The 15,672-nt window shown below is 37.1% G+C and overlaps 2 protein-coding genes across 9 annotated transcripts; both read left to right on the top strand.

The window, feature by feature from the left end:
- The first annotated feature begins 479 nt into the window (after positions 1-479).
- LOC137712186 (membralin-like protein At1g60995) lies at positions 480-9,842 on the top strand. 5 transcript variants are annotated; one of them, XM_068451311.2, is made up of 15 exons: positions 480-904; positions 1,671-1,733; positions 2,182-2,264; positions 2,355-2,616; positions 4,007-4,088; positions 4,553-4,614; positions 4,748-4,842; positions 5,531-5,610; positions 5,769-5,852; positions 6,955-7,071; positions 7,403-7,488; positions 7,639-7,745; positions 8,333-8,424; positions 8,508-8,584; positions 9,161-9,842. In XM_068451311.2, exons 1-15 carry the CDS (start codon positions 752-754, stop codon positions 9,644-9,646), a joined length of 1,929 nt encoding a protein of 642 aa, XP_068307412.2. In that variant the 5' UTR covers positions 480-751; the 3' UTR covers positions 9,647-9,842. The 5 variants fall into 5 exon arrangements, with proteins under 5 accessions (XP_068307412.2, XP_068307422.2, XP_068307409.2 ...); XM_068451321.2 differs by having other exon boundaries at positions 505-904; positions 2,355-2,436; XM_088685680.1 differs by having other exon boundaries at positions 595-904; positions 2,182-2,259.
- A 1,000-nt stretch (positions 9,843-10,842) lies between these two features.
- On the top strand, positions 10,843-15,284 carry MEF8S (Pentatricopeptide repeat (PPR) superfamily protein). Of its 4 annotated transcripts, none has more exons than XM_088686492.1 (4): positions 10,962-11,204; positions 12,575-12,688; positions 12,905-13,168; positions 13,275-15,284. In XM_088686492.1, the coding sequence occupies exons 3-4, from the start codon at positions 12,938-12,940 to the stop codon at positions 15,177-15,179; spliced, it is 2,136 nt and encodes a 711-aa protein (XP_088542618.1). In that variant the 5' UTR covers positions 10,962-11,204; positions 12,575-12,688; positions 12,905-12,937; the 3' UTR covers positions 15,180-15,284. The 4 variants fall into 4 exon arrangements, with proteins under 4 accessions (XP_068341046.2, XP_088542618.1, XP_088542620.1 ...); XM_088686493.1 differs by having other exon boundaries at positions 10,965-11,236; positions 12,539-12,688; XM_068484945.2 differs by lacking the exon at positions 12,575-12,688 and having other exon boundaries at positions 10,843-11,204.
- Positions 15,285-15,672: the final 388 nt, after the last annotated feature.

Raw genomic sequence — 15,672 nt, 5'->3', positions numbered from 1 at the left:
TATTAAGGGGAAGGGGATTGGCTAGCAATAATATGGTTCAAATTCATTTTTAGCTAGAATTAAACCTAAGACCTTTTACTTACAAATGAAGAGGAATACCACCAAATTGAAGTACAAAGTGACATCCTCAAAATTTAAACATGAATTAAAAGTAAATGAACCTAAATTGATAAATGAAACCTCAAAGATCTAGTCATTGACTACAAAATGTTGAAAAAAAAAAAAAAATCATTGACTACAAAATTAGTATTACATTTAATTATCCTTATTTTCTCTTTTTTTTGGTAAACATTATCCTTATTTTCTTAGAAAAACTAATGAAAAATACTTGAAATGTTTAAGTTTTAACGATAATGACAAAATAAAGGGTAAAATAAATAGTAACATGATTTATTTTATAGTATAAAAATGTAATTTTTCGTTAAAATAAACCGTACCAGATTTTTCATTAAAATCCCTATTTTCTTTTGTTTCATGACACTGACGAATATACGGGTCAAATTTGGATTTAAATTATACTCGTTATACGACACGATGTGGAATTTGACATGAAGGCCGCAAACACAACCGGTTTTGCCCAGAGGGGTTAGAAGTGGGAAAAGTCAGATCACCCATTCCTTCAAACACAATGACGTAGTCAGTTTTCCATCACTTTCCCGGGAAAATCCTCGTTTCTCAATCCTGAACTTCTCACGTTATGTAGAAAGTAGATAAGGAGATCGAAATATCGGAGAGAAAAGTAAAAGAAGACATGGATGCGGAGCAGACCTTCATCCGAGTACAAGAGCGGTTCTCGCAGATCCTGACGCCGAAAGTGAGAGCTGCTTTGGAGTATCTCTACCTCTTCATTGCCATCACCTTGTTCTGTATTCTCGTTGTTATGCACGCCAATTACGTTCAGCAGGTTTCTCTTCTCCCTACTTACTTCCTTGTCAGATTTTTATGCTGTTTTAGGGTTTTTGACTTTGAAATTCAGCTGGAGAATTGCAATTTGTGCTTACATTTGCCTTAGTAGTTTTGTATTTGTTAGGGTTTTGATCAATTCGAGCTTGGTTCGTGTAATTCTTCACCATTTGCATTTCAATTTGAGTTCCGTTGGTGTAAATTCTTGATCAATTTTAGGTCTTAGTTTTGCAGACATGGATTTTACTTTGTGAGTTCACACTTCACAGTAACATGGGTGGGTGAGCTCATATTAGTTGGTCTTCTTGATTGCAAGCGTCTTTACAAAGTTGAAATTGAATAGACAATCAGTTGCGGTCGAGTTTCTTTTTCTATAGCCTTGATGTTACCAGTAGTGTCCATACAGATTTTGTGTTTTGTTTTGTTTATCCTGTTTCATATTTGAAATCAACTGATTGTAGTTGTAGAATTTTTTATATAAAGCCAGAGGGGCTTGAGTGCCGATAAAACTTGTATCTTCATAAATCACGATTCAATGAAACTAATTCCCACCATATATGTGCTTTTATTTGTTGAGAATGTATTTTTCTTTGCATCCCCTATACCCTTAAGTTCTGATCATTTTAGTTTTCACGGAAATGCTTACATAATTGGTTTAGCTGTGCTCCACACGTATGCCTGCTTTGTGTTTTCCTCGTTGAATTTTTATTTTCCTCCATAGTAACTTGTCAGCTTTTGGATTAACCATGACTCCCTTGCACTTGAAGCCTGGCTGTTCAAGTGAACTTTCTGGCGTTGAAACAACAGAAGCGCAAATTATTCAAATTAAGGTATGTCGTGTCTTCTATTTCTCAAACTTTTTAATTTTTTCCATGCTTTCAGAAAGCTTTTTGTAAATCGTATTGATGCCTGTGGTCCATTTTGTTGCGTAATAAGAACAAATGCAAAGCTATCAGAATTTCTGAACTGAAGCAACAGTATTTTCTGAAGTTCCTTGGTTATTTAGTTTTAAGCTTTGTGATTATTTTTGTGAGTTTACTGAAAAAAGATTGATATTATAGTTTTAGTTCCGTGCTAGACCTGTGTTCAAATTTTGTACTCAGTATTATATATTACTTTGAAAAAATTCAGATGTGCTTATTTTAAATTTCTTTTGAAGCTCAAATGGTCTGCTTTTCTTTCCTGGACAAGGTTGCATGTTACAGTAGACTTGATTTGTTTCTTATCATGGCCTAACTGGCATCTCTTAAAATACTAACTTTTGTTGTTTTCATTTAGATAACTAGTGCAGGGCTGTGGTCGCAGAATGAGTCAGAATTCACCAATGTGATAGATGATGCCCCAGACACAAAATCTGTAATGTATAAATTAGAATTTGCTAATCTAGATGGAGATGGATTGACATTTTTTGCTGCAAAATTTTGGTTGAATTGGATTGGTTCTGGTGTTAGGAGGGGTAAGTTGGCATTGAAGGCTGATACTGAAGTTCGGGATCAACAGACGGATAGCTCTACCAATAGCCTGAACACTATGGTAACACTTGATGATGCAGTTGTCAAAAATGAAATAAAGGAGAGGCATAGTAGTTTTCTTTTACTTATGAAAGAGACAGTTAAAGCGGCACATACTTACTTTAACAAACTGTGGAAAATGTGTCCCCGTCTCTTGTCAGTTCTTCGGAAACATGGAACACATGTCATTGGAAATTTGTGGGTAAGTAGACCGAGGCAATTGAATATTAACAGCCGAATTATTATACTTGGAACCAATGTTTTAATAAACGCGCCTGAGGCGCGCCTAGGTGGCTTTGGAGGCAGGGTGGGGGTGAAAACGCCTTTGCCTAGTGGGAGTAGACGAAAACTCACCTAGACATGGTAGACGCGTGCCTAGGTGGTTGACGCGCGCCTTTAGGGTGTTCAGGGTGTTTTTATTTTATTTTTATAAAACTTATTCTCAGTCTTCTTCGTTTGAAACTTGAGTCCTCGAAGCCTCGCGTTCTTCTTCTTCTCTGTGAAACACTGAAACCCTCCATTCTCTTCTTCGTGCGACACCACCAACTGAGCAGCACCGCCACCACCCAGCAAAGAGGGAAAGTGAGAGTGTAGGGAGGGAAAGAGAGTGGGCAGGGGATGTATGTGGACCATATTTAGATGAATGATTTTTTTTTTTTTTGTATGTTTGTGAGTTAAACTTGTTTATGACTTGTGCACTTTTGAATAACAAAGGATATTTGTTGTACAAAGTATTATATTTTTTAATATGTAATATATATACATGTGTATATATATATTAAAAAATTTAGGTCCCGTAAGGCGAACCTCAAGGCTTTCACCTAGGTGGGGCTATCCTAAAATGCTTGCCTACGCCTTGGCCTTTTAAAACATTGCTTGGAACTTACAAAAATTCTTGACCCTCTTTTCTATTTACCAAAATCATTGGTAAAACCAATGTGCATAAATTGATTTGTGGTTGGTTTCTATACTTTGTAGCTATGTTATTACTTTCTACTATTACTGCTATCTTATAGGGTGTTCTATGTGCTTTTTAATATGCTGATGTGAATTTCTTTGTCATAGTAGGAAATTTATATATCGCCTTGTGTTTCAAATTTTCTCCATCCTTTTGTTTTTAGGTGTCCCAAAATAGGTGCCCATGTTCTAACATCATTGCATAATTATGTAAACCTCCAATAATGGCAGCATGTTATGTTTCAAGGTCCATATACCTTAGATTTCATCTAGTTCATGTTGAAAATTATCATTACTGAAATTGCCATGTGCACGTCTCTTCTTTTAAATAAAGAAAAAATGGCTCTATCCACCTTGTTGTAACCCCACTTTACCTTGACATTTGAAGGATTTTGAATAAGCCTTTCTTCCCCTTCTAATTTTTCTTTGTAGTTTCATCCTACCTGCAGATTCCTTTAACATTGTAATAATTGCCACTTGCAGTCTCTCTCTCTCTCTCTCTCTCTCTCTCTCTCATGCATTTGACCAATTTCATATTTGGAAACAGATTATATGAACATGGTTTATGTGAACATTATTTATTTCTTGTATTGTAGTTTGAAGTCCTTTATGCTGATTTTTATTTTGAAGTGCAGAACATTGCAGGGATACATTTAGATCTTGATATTCCCAAGTGGTTGCGCATACTTCATTTGGACAGGCTTAACTTGTATGCAGGTTGCGTGAACATTATTTATTTCTTGTATTGGTGCCTGCTGTGTAAAGCAATGGTTGAGCAGTTAATTTTTTTGTTTTTTGTTTTTGCTTTTTACTAGTAAGAGAGATTTCAACTATATATACTTTTATTTTGGACACAGTTAGGTTCCTTACCTTCTTTTAGGCATCATTGTCCAAGTATTATATGGGCTTTCCTTTTATTTTCAGTCATTGGGTTGGGTAAAGGTTTTGTGTTTATTGTCCAGTTGTGTTTGGGGCTGGCTGCAGGAACCAGAGGCAGCAATTAGGAAAAGAAACATGAGATCTGAACCCATGTTTCTAGTTATCGTTACTTGATAGCCATTATAAAAGTTCACCGATTAGGATTGCACTGGAACATTTTGTATCAGTTCTCAACAGCCTTTCATGAACTTATGAGAACTGAATGTCATTGTTATTGACAACTTGTTTTGAATCTGTTTCAGTGCAGTGGCTTGAGAACAGAAGCAAAACTTTTGAACCAACTTATTTGTACACTATGGAAAAGGTAAATTTTCCACGGAATAGTTTATTTCCACTCGTATCTCCTGAACTTTCTGATGAGTTGGACTGTACAGGTTTTGGCTTCAGAAGCTTGTTTTGTGATAGTTTTCTAATGTCTTTATCAACTTTGTTTTCAGGGTTATTTCTTACTACCTGAAAATGTCAGGTCTCAGCATAATATTCGTACTGTAAACATTAGCATATCAGGTCGGCATTCTTGTTTTGGGAACAGGTAATGATTTTATCTCCTCAGAATAACTACATATATTGGTTTGGGTAGCGTGCTTTTGATTTTGGTAGTGAAATTTTGGTCTAGAACCCATACATTAAATCAAAGTTAACTTAACCCAAGTGCTTGTAGCATGAAAAATGAAGCATCAGTTGTCTGCATTGGCTTTGTTGTATTTCTTAAATCAAACATCTTACAGCTTACAGCTTACCTGTCATATGCAGGAGTGTTCATTTTTGTTTTTAATCAGTAATATTGTGATTTATTTATTTGCAATTTTTATTGTTGTTTTTGTTAATATATTTCTATGTTGTATACACAGATAGTAGCCATACTTTTCTTTAGGCTTGGATAGGTCGTTACTAAATTAACAATTTTTTTAAAATTATTTCTCAATAAGATGAGACACTTGGGAGATCTTATTAACTTAGCCTGGTTGGGATCGAATATAGCTCAATAATTCAGGAATCTGGTGAATATATTGCTGATATGTGCTAATATTTGCAATTGGTCAACAATGGATATTCATGGTGCACCTTTTACTTTCATTTTCTTTTCTCATAAAAGCATTATACATTTAAGAAATATTGTGGTTATATGGATTTGTAATTTTGAGTCGTTAATAAGCATATGGGAGTTGTAAACTAGTATGTATTTTGATTGTTGTGGTTTATTTACGTTAAATCACCAGGTGGCAGCAGCTACTCATTAACAGATTTGTTGGATATGATACTATTTTAATAAATAGTTTATTGAGTTCACCTGGACAAGGTAAATTAGCAGTTAATTTCCTTTTTACTTTCAATATCTTGTATTCTTAAACAAGTTAGGACGTTTGGAGGAGAGCATTAATTAAATTAGAGGCAAAAATGCCACTTGAGAGTGAGTTTCAGGATTTGTGCCTAAGCTTGTTATGATACACATTGCAGGATATCTTTATAATTTTCAGACAAAGGAGTTTTTTAATCTTAGTTATGTACAAGAACCGCCACAAGGCCCTGCAAGGTTTGGAGGTTTGTTGACTTGTGCCTTCTATTTTCATTCTTGTGCAATGTTGTTTCATTATGAATTTCACTTGTAAACATGACTTTTCTCATGAAGTTATAAGATGGCATGGCTTTTCTTTTACATCAGCCATTTTGTGTGAAATTTGCAATTCTGAGAAGCACTTATTGTTGAGGCATATAAAATAAAATTCATATTTTGTTGAAAAATAGTGCATCTACTTCTCAAATACATAAAGAACAAAGAATACATAATGTACATGTTAAGTATACTACAGACACCTTTTTGTTTTTCTGTAAAGCACCTGTGACAGCATGAGAATACTTGTTTTTTCTTTAATCAATCGGGGAGGGGGTATTAAACTTTTCATCTCTGTCAATTTTGGGAAGACAAGTATCACTACACGAAGAACTAAGTTGGTACAACATTACTTGAGTGCATTAATGTATTTCTGAGTCTTTGATATATTGGGAAATTTGAATCCGTAATGTATTTGCAGGAATAATGTTTTTGAGATTAATTGGTGGGATGGGGGTTAGTTTGGGAGCAATAGGAGAGTTACATGGGTTTGAACTGTATGGAAAGTGATTGCAAGACAACAGAGAATTTTCGCTAGGTGGGAACTGCGATGTAGGATTTTGGCTAGGTGGCAACTGCGATGTAGGATTTTGGATGGTTTGGTTAAAGTAGCTGTACAACAGCTGCATTAGTTTATTCTATTTTTTTATTTTCATAATATTGATTATGGGTCTTGATTTATAGATCTATAATTTTGCTTTCCGAAAGACATTTTATAAAGGGCGGACATGTGGAATGTATGTAATGATGTTTAAAACTGTGATACTTTCGGTTTTACAATAATGGTTAATTTGGTTATTTGAAAAGACTGTAAAAGTACGGATGTTATAACACACTTTATGGAATTAAATTTGGCCAAACAATCAACTGAGGACACTTGTAAGAAAAATATGCTACATATCAGGCACCTTAGGCTAACTAAAAATATCAAGTATTTATGAAAAAAAAAAGTCTTAAAACTTATTTTACTCTTTTCCAATAATATAAGCATTATGCTAATAAAAGTTCTGGCTTGATTTGGTTTCTTTGCAGACTACCTGGTGACAAAATGTGGTGTGCTTATGATGTCTATTTTTGTGTTCTTTACAACCACCATGTCTGTGTCGTTCACATTGAGAGAGACACAGACTCGCATGCTGAAGTTCACAGGTTTGTGTCACTTAATTTTGTGTATTCTGGATAAAGCAAAATGCTGATGCTAGCTCCATTCACAATACTTGCCTCCATTAGTGTTTTCTTCTGTCCCCTCCTTGAGACAATGAAATAATGTATGTTATGAAACTCTTAATTGTGTTTTGACGTTAAATCCAGAAATAGCATTTATTCATGTGTTACTATCAAATTTAAAGTTTTATTCATAGAAAACATCATCCATTTTGTTTCCCTGATTTGAAGAGTATCATTTTGTTTCCCAGTGTGTCATACATCCTCTTTATCCTTCCTCTATATTTTGGTGCTTACTTTTGTCAAATTATTGCAGTGCAGCTTCAACACCACGCTCGTCATCAGCTTCCAACTTTCCAGTTAATTTTTGTGCATGTAATTGAATCACTTGTCTTTGTGCCGGTAAGTGTACATCTTTTTTGTTCACCATCAACACAATACGTACCCGGTCAATGAGTTTTTTGGATTTTATTTATTCATTTACTTATTTTTACTTGCAAATGAAAATTTGGATATCCACATTTTCTTGCCAAACTATTTTTGGTTTTGCAGATAATGATCGGTATATTATTTTTTCTGTTCGAGTTTTATGATGATCAACTGTTGGCTTTTATGGTCCTCATACTTGTCTGGTTGAGCGAACTTTTCACGCTGATCAGGTTTCGTTCTCTCCCTTATAAATAGTGGCAGGAAAATTATTGGGTGCCCATGCCTGTACACATAATGAGTACGTTTCATTTGAAAAATCATTCACTCTGAGACTCTCATTCCTTTCCACAGGTCATGTGATGGGGAATCGTGCTGTCATTAATCAATGCATGAGTTCATATTTTCATTAGGCCTTATGTTAGTCGTAAGATATATCAGATATGGGGTCTAGACAATGTGATGATTGCTCAAACTTGTTGCTCTTTCGAATCTGGTGGGTAGGCCTATTTTAGGTTCGTAGTTCTGGGCTTAATGTGGATAAAATATTACCTGAAAGTTAGTTAAAGTTAGTACTAACCAATTTTGAGGCGGGGTTAGGCTTTAGTTGGCACTCCTTTGATCTCTGTAGTAGATTTCCTTGATCAAGGGCTTTGATGTTGTGAGTCAGCAGATTAAATTGGCTTAAGATATGATGTTAGAAAAGGATTATATAATGGCACCTCTTCGAGGCTAATTTTCCCATCCAGTGTGCAGACCCTACTTTTACCAAATTTCTAATTTGTGTCATGCTCTTCTCGTTTGATTGCCCTTCTTGCAGTGTCCGGACGCCCATTTCTATGAAGTTCTTTCCCCGCTTCTTTTTGATCTACTTTCTGGTTTTCCACATCTATTTCTTTTCCTATGCTTATGGTACGTATTACTTCTTACTTTACTGGTAGATGGAAACTATTTTTCGTTTTCTTGATAAAATCCTGCTTTCAAACTGTTTGCAGGTTTTTCTTATTTGGCTCTGTCTACGGCTGCCGCTTTTATGCTGCATCTCATTCTATACTTCTGGAACCGTTTCGAGGTAATCCTTATTGTGTAGAATTTTCCCTTTTTGGACCTGGCTTATTGTACATATGAAAATATTTTTTGAATGGCACGGTCTTTTGTAAAGTTTGGTTCCCTACGATATAGCAATGGTAGTCTCAGTTGGTTCCCTTTGCTTGCACTGCTTGTTTGAGCAGATGAATAATGAAGTTCCTAGATTCAGATGGTAGATGTGCATGCGTATGTGTGCTACATTTCACGGGTGTTAAAAATATTTGTGTTTAAATTCTTGTTATTCATTGGAAAAGAAGCCAGAAGAAAAGAATATTGAAACCGATAAAAAAGAAGAGGTCCATCTTCCAGCCGGGAGCAACTGGAAAACCCTCTGTTTCATTGCTTGACGTTTTATGGTGGACCACCGTAATCAAACTTTTACTGCTGAAACTACCATAGCCTTTGTGTATTTTCATAGTTTGAGGAGAGATCAGAGGCATAACTTTTACAAGAATAAATCATTTACGGAAGATTTGAGTGTGGTCTATATTGTTGGGATCTGTAATAGCCTTAATTAGTCGAAGTTTAAACAGTTATTATCTCGGTGCACTCCCTGCAGGTACCAACTCTACTGAGGTTTATCCAAAATCGGCGATCTCAGCTCCAGCAACACCCAGATTTCCACATTACCTCCTCAACGTTCCTTGCCTCAACTGTACAGATCACAAGATTTAACACAAGAAATCCCGGCCTTGTTAATTCTGAGTTGGCATCTGGACCCGGGCTGAGATCTGGATCCAATCCAGCGGTGCCATCGAATGCAGCAGAAGTTCCCGGGCTTCAAGATCAGTCAGGTAATGACAACCTAGACAGGGTGGGAAACCCTCAGGTGCCGGGCCAAGCTGACCTGAATCAAGCAGAGAATGGTCCCAACCCCGGCAGTATGAATTCATTCAGTTCGCTTTTGTTATGGATCTTGGGAGGGGCGTCCTCTGAAGGCGGCCTCAATTCCCTTCTTTCTATGTTCAGAGACGTGAGAGAGCAAGGACAAGTTTATGCGGAAGCGGAACCCCCTAGGCAAGAAAATCAAGATGTACAAAGATAGGACCGGAACATTGCATGTATGGAGGAAGTCGATCTCAGTTTGCCTTCCTTTTGTTGTTGTAGATCTTCATGGTGAAGTAGGATAGCAAACGTTATGCTGGATTGTATAGAAATGATATATGTGACGTCCTTTTGGTTAATCCAAAGAATGCAATCGAAAGCAAGAATCGGATTTGGAGATGTTCGATTTTTCTGAACCATGTCTCCGTCAGCAAAGTGATTTTTCTTAATCTTTTCAAGCTGCAGACCGAGGGCTAGCCTTCGAAAAGGTTGCTTCTTTGTGATCGAAAGGTCACAGGTTTGAGTTGTGAAAACTTCTTCTTTACAAACAAGGGTACGGCTGTGTACAATAGACGTTTCTTTTTACCCTCGCAATGCGAAGAGCCTTGTTGGTTTGGGTTTGAGAATGCCTTTCTCAAGCTGCAGACCCAAGTCGAACCAGTAGCCTAAATACCTGCGTAACAATTGCAAACCCGCTTCCCAAGTATCTACGTATTTACAGGGGAAAAACCTAATGGACTCGCATTTATGAGAAAAACCATAATATTCTTGAATGGGTGTCTAGGGTTTAGGGTTTAGAATTTTTTTCGGTGGTTCAAGATGTTAATCATTAACACCAATATCTTGATTGGTAGAACCCCTTCAATAAATTCTAATAGGGAGTGGTAGCAATCTTCTCATTTCAACTTTCTCACTTCTTTTCATCTAATGTGATTCCACTAGAACCCAGAAGTGAGTCTAGGAGTCTCCATAGAAATCCTCGTTAGCTAATTACACGCACTAAACTTATAGCTTTGAAAATGCAAATTCAATTAAAAAAAAAAAAATACTAGCAACCTTTGCATTTGGACCATTTCACTTTAATAAATGACACGTATCATCTTTTATACACAAAAAAAGATATTTAATGACACGTCATTTGTTAAAGTAAAATTGTCAAAATGCAAAAGTTGCTAGCACTCCCCTTTAAAATATAGGGACACTCACTTATGCTCATACAAATAAGAATATTGATAAATAAAATGAGTTTAAATTAAAAGTACTCAAGTGTTCACTAGTTAGAAACTTAATATGGAGTTAACCACGTGTTTGGCTCGTAACTACAATATTTTTCATTATCTACCAACCTAAACCTTATATGTGAATAAAAGTGTTTAAGGTTTAGGGTTTAGTGATATCCCTTAATTGTGAATAAAAGTGTTAGTTTCAATTCTTATAGACGACGAGTTCAATAATACGAAATTACGGAAAATGGTTGTATTAGGTTGGAGATTTTGTGACCCATTAAATTCCAATCCACAACCCAAACCTGACCCGATACAACCCATTTCCAATTTACCACTCCCGTTTCACTTGCTCCCTCGCTCACACTGTCTTGTACCGCCCTCTCTTCCTTTCGTTGCCGCCGTCAGAGGTTGTCAATCTCAGTCTCTCTCCAGCGGCTCTTCCTCTTTCAAATTCTACTCACCGCAAAAAGGACAAGGGCACTCGGTTTGGCATACAAGGACAAGAGGGCTTGCTTTTGCTGAAAATATTCAAAGTCGAAAGGATATTTTCAGGTATTTTCTTTTAGGTTAAATATTCGGTTTTTGTTGGTTCTATCTTTCAGTACTACATTGCATATACATATAGTTTGATGGGTTTTAATTAATTTGCTGAATGAATGAATGAAATGATTGATTGGGTTCGAAAATTTGTATGAAATGATTGATGGGTTTTGGAATTGTTGATGGAAGAAGTCGTGGGTTTATGGGTTTAGGGTTTATATGTTGTCAGTTTTTGGTGTATTTTGCTTTTGTATGCATTGGTATCAATGGTGGGAACTGGAACACCCATTTCTCCAGTCCAGCTGAACTGCTGAGCTGCTGAGACGACGACGGAGTTGCAGAGGACGACTTCTCACTCTTCTCAGCCTCTTCGACTCTGATATCGTGGCAAGGCTCTTCCTTTTTTTATTATAATCAGTGATTAGCGGAGCCAAGGCGGGTGCAATGGGATTCATTGACCCCAATAAGATTTTTCGGCCACTCTTTTTCTTTCAGTGCAAAAAAGAGAAAAAAATAGGAAGAGGCATTGCTTTGGTTTTTTGAAGAATAAAGAAAAAGAAAGGCTGATGACTTTGGTTTTATAATGCATGGGAGAGAAGGCAGAGCCTTTTGTTGTGGCAGCATCCAATATATATTAAGGCATTTGTTATGCCTTTTGGTTTTGAGCAGCAGCAGAAGAGAGAAGAGCTGTCTGTCGACAAATCCAATTTGTGAGCAGAGGAGAGAGATGAGAGCTACACCAGGGAGAGCATTGGGCTCTCCCATTTGAAAAAGAGCGTAGTCGGGTCTACCATTTTGAGAGAGAAGCATACGCAGAGAGTGAGAAAAACATGGGGCACTATTTAGAGAAGGCAGCAGTTGCTGCTTCAGTGTTCTCATTGGATTGCTTCATCTTTTGCTCTCCTTTGAGCAATCACTCATATTGGTGCTAGAGAAATTGTTATGTATTTTCGTATTCTCTACTTGTTATTTGTTTGAGTGAGAGCTATGAGTGTACGTAGGATTTTGGATTTGAGTTTGAAATCTATTTTTAAATGAAAGTATGATCGATTTTTGAAAGCTATTTTTTGACCCCATTGTTGTAAATTCCTGGCTCTGCCACCGATAATCACTCATTCAACTTTCAAATTTCTTGGAATTAAGTCATATTTTTAGGTATTGTGTTTATTCATCTGATTGTTTTTTTTTCAGCTTTTAGTCTTTCATTTGTTTTTAATTTAGTAGTTGGGATATAGTAAGATTTAATTTCAAGTCTAATTGCGTTTTACATTTTGGGGTTGAATTTGGGGCTTTTGTTTAGGGTATAAGAATTGTGATTTAATATATTGTGAAATTTGATTCGGGAGTTCACATTCCAAACTGCCCCCGCTCCCCACTTATAGGTACACACAAAATAAAGAGCCCCTTGATCTATAAGACTGAAAATACAATAAAGATTCATGAGAAGCCGCCCATTACGAAAGGGACCAGGGAGCTACTATTTGAACTCCAAAAAGGTCATCTTGCACTCCTTCCTAATTCAAAAACTAAAGGACTGTAAAATGAATTTTTTGGGGTGCTAATAACATTTCCCAAAAGAAATTCAGATATTATACTTTTGTCAACAATTTCGGTCGAGCCATTAATGAATAATTCAGCTCATGGTTCTAATTTTTTATTTTATTCTTTTTTTACCTTGATCGTATCAGTTTTGATTCTTAATGCATTTGCAGTGAAAGTGAAACACAACTGCCTAACTGAGCAAAATGTGGAAGCGAGTGGTACAAGCACCTTCAGCTCAGGTCCGAACCCTAGCCTCACAGAGATCCTCATGTCTCGAACACAGCTTTCGACTCCTCATCTTATCACCATCTTCCTCTTCAATGACGCTGTTTCAGCGATCTTCTCTTTCCTCCACCCACGCCACCTTTACTTCCTGTTCCAGTGCGTCTGCATTTATGGGTCATGAGCACGAGGAATTTGAGGCTGAGCATCAGGTTAGCAACTTAACTGCACTATTGTTTCTTCTTTGCAGTTTTAAAATACCAAATTTGCTTAACTGTGGGCCACATAGTGATTTTATTTCAATTAATTTTTACACAGAGTAGGATCAATACATCCAAGCAAAGTGGAACTGATACTGGGTATTATAGTCAAAATAGTGGGCAGTTGCAACAGAAACTAAATGGGGCATGCACTGATGGTTCATGGGATCCCCAGCAGAGCTCAAATCAGTATAGTCAAAGTAACAATGGGCCTTTCTGGAGAAGCACAGGCAACGAATTTCTGAATGACCCAGTTCAACAAAATGGTAATTTTAGAGGGTATTACGGTCATGAAAATAGAGGGTTGCAAAAAACCCCAAACTTGCATGGGAAAGATTTAGGAAATGGAAATATACAGAAATCATATGTGCCTGGGAAGGAGCCTTCCATAGAAGTCAGACAGAACCTCGATTGTTATAAATCACAAGGAAATCCGGGGTCTCAGGCAAACCCAAATCAGAATTTTATGCAAAGTTATGCACAGCATCAGCAAAATACCAATGGTTATTCTGAATTGCATCAGCTGAACCCTAGTTATGGACAACATCAACAGAATTCTAGTTATGGATATGAACAGTATCAGCAACAACCTAGTTATAGGCAATACCAGCAAAACCCTAGTCATGGGCAATACCAGCAAAGCCCCCATGCTGGACAATATCCGACAAATTCAGATGCTTTTCAAAATATGATAGTGGATTCTCACGCAGGAAGTGAGTCAAAACCTGAAGGACAATTGATTGAGGCTTCGGAAAATAGCCCATCTAGTTCCAGTCTTGAAGAGTTGGATCGTTTTTGCAAGGAGGGGAAAGTTAAGGAGGCTGTGGATATCTTGGGACTGCTAGAGAAGCAGCATGTTCATGTGGATTTGCTTCTCTATTTACGGTTAATGCAGGCATGTGGTGAGGCTAAGGCTTTAGAAGAAGCAAAAGTTGTTCATGACAACATTACAAGATTATTGCCTACTTTGAATGTGAGTACGTACAACAAAATCTTGGAGATGTATTCTAAATGTGGTTCTATGGACAACGCATTTTTGGTTTTCAACAAGATGCCAAATCGGAATTTGACATCGTGGGACATTATGATAACATGGTTTGCTAAGAATGGTCTTGGAGAAGATGCCATTGATCTATTTACCCAATTCAAGAAAGCAGGCTTGAAACCTGATGGCCAATTGTTCATTGGGGTTTTATACGCTTGTAGTGTCGTGGGAGATATTAACGAGGGATTGCTGCATTTTGAATCGATGAGCAAAGATTATGCTATTGTCCCAAATATGGATCATTATGTGAGTGTAATAGATATGTTAGGAAGTACGGGCCATCTGGATGAAGCTTTGGAATTCATTGAAAAGATGCCATTGGAACCTAATGTCGATGTTTGGAAGACCCTGATGAATCACTGTAGAGTTCATGGGCAGTTGGAGCTTGGGGACCGGTGTGCGGAGCTTATTGAGCAGCTAGATCCCTCCTGCTTGGATGAGCAATCAAAGGCTGGCCTTATTCCTGTCAAAGAATCTGACCTGGTAAAGGAGAAAGAGAAGAAAAAAATAGCAGCACAAAATCTTTTAGAAGTGAGGAGCCGAGTCCATGAATATCGAGCAGGTGATAAATCGCATCCTGAGAACGATGAGATTTATGCTCAACTTAGGGGTTTAAGGGAACAGATGAAGGAGGCAGGCTACATTCCGGAGACTAGATTTGTGTTACATGACATAGATCAGGAAGGCAAGGAAGATGCTCTGCTTGCCCATAGTGAGAGACTTGCTCTTGCTCATGGCCTCATCAGCAGCTCAGCTCGTTCAACTATTAGGGTTATCAAGAATCTTCGTGTTTGTGGCGATTGCCATAACGCACTGAAGATCATTTCGAAAATTGTAGGTAGAGAACTCATCATGCGAGATGCTAAGAGGTTCCACCATTTCAAAGACGGATTGTGTTCTTGCCGAGATTATTGGTGAACATATGAAACTTGATTTATTCTTTTATCTCAGGTATTATTACAAACTTTGTTTTGAGTACTTGAAATGCAGCCATGGAATATGATAGAATGCTTTGAAAAGTAATTTTGAGACGGACCTTCATTCAACTGATCAAACTGCAAAGCGGGGTCGCAAAGAGCACCTCATTCTTTCAATGTCCAATATTTAGCTATAGCATCTGTCGAGAAATCGGCGTCTGTAAATACGATAGTGCTGTTCCAACTTTGCTGCCAGGAGCTTTGATATCCTTCGAATTCTTGATGTTATCAGTATTGCTCTTCTTCATAGCTTGCGTATGCGAAATGATACATAAAACTCCAAGACTTGCAAATGCGCAAGAAATTAAATCTACAAGCAATCCATGGGACATCCTTGAAAACATGTTCAAACACAACCAGAGAGTTTACTAGAAGCAATAAACCGCTTCCTGCGTAAGAGAAAAGTTTTTTCTATCCCATACATAAAACCAAGC

Source organism: Pyrus communis, chromosome 15, assembly GCF_041283825.1.
Source record: "Pyrus communis isolate YQ-2024b chromosome 15, ASM4128382v1, whole genome shotgun sequence".
Classification (NCBI taxonomy): Eukaryota; Viridiplantae; Streptophyta; class Magnoliopsida; order Rosales; family Rosaceae; genus Pyrus; species Pyrus communis.
This window is presented reverse-complemented; position numbering and strand designations above follow the sequence as displayed.

Bases quoted from the DNA above. Each gene is read 5' to 3' on its own strand.
- LOC137712186 (XM_068451308.2), top strand. From the start codon at position 752: ATGGATGCGGAGCAGACCTTCATCCGAGTACAAGAGCGGTTCTCGCAG. The intron at 4,615-4,747 runs GTAAATTTTCCA...CTTTGTTTTCAG, and splicing joins ATTTGTACACTATGGAAAAG to GGTTATTTCTTACTACCTGA. The intron at 5,853-6,954 runs GTTTGTTGACTT...GTTTCTTTGCAG, and splicing joins AGGCCCTGCAAGGTTTGGAG to ACTACCTGGTGACAAAATGT.
- MEF8S (XM_068484945.2), top strand. From the start codon at position 12,938: ATGTGGAAGCGAGTGGTACAAGCACCTTCAGCTCAGGTCCGAACCCTA. The intron at 13,169-13,274 runs GTTAGCAACTTA...ATTTTTACACAG, and splicing joins AATTTGAGGCTGAGCATCAG to AGTAGGATCAATACATCCAA.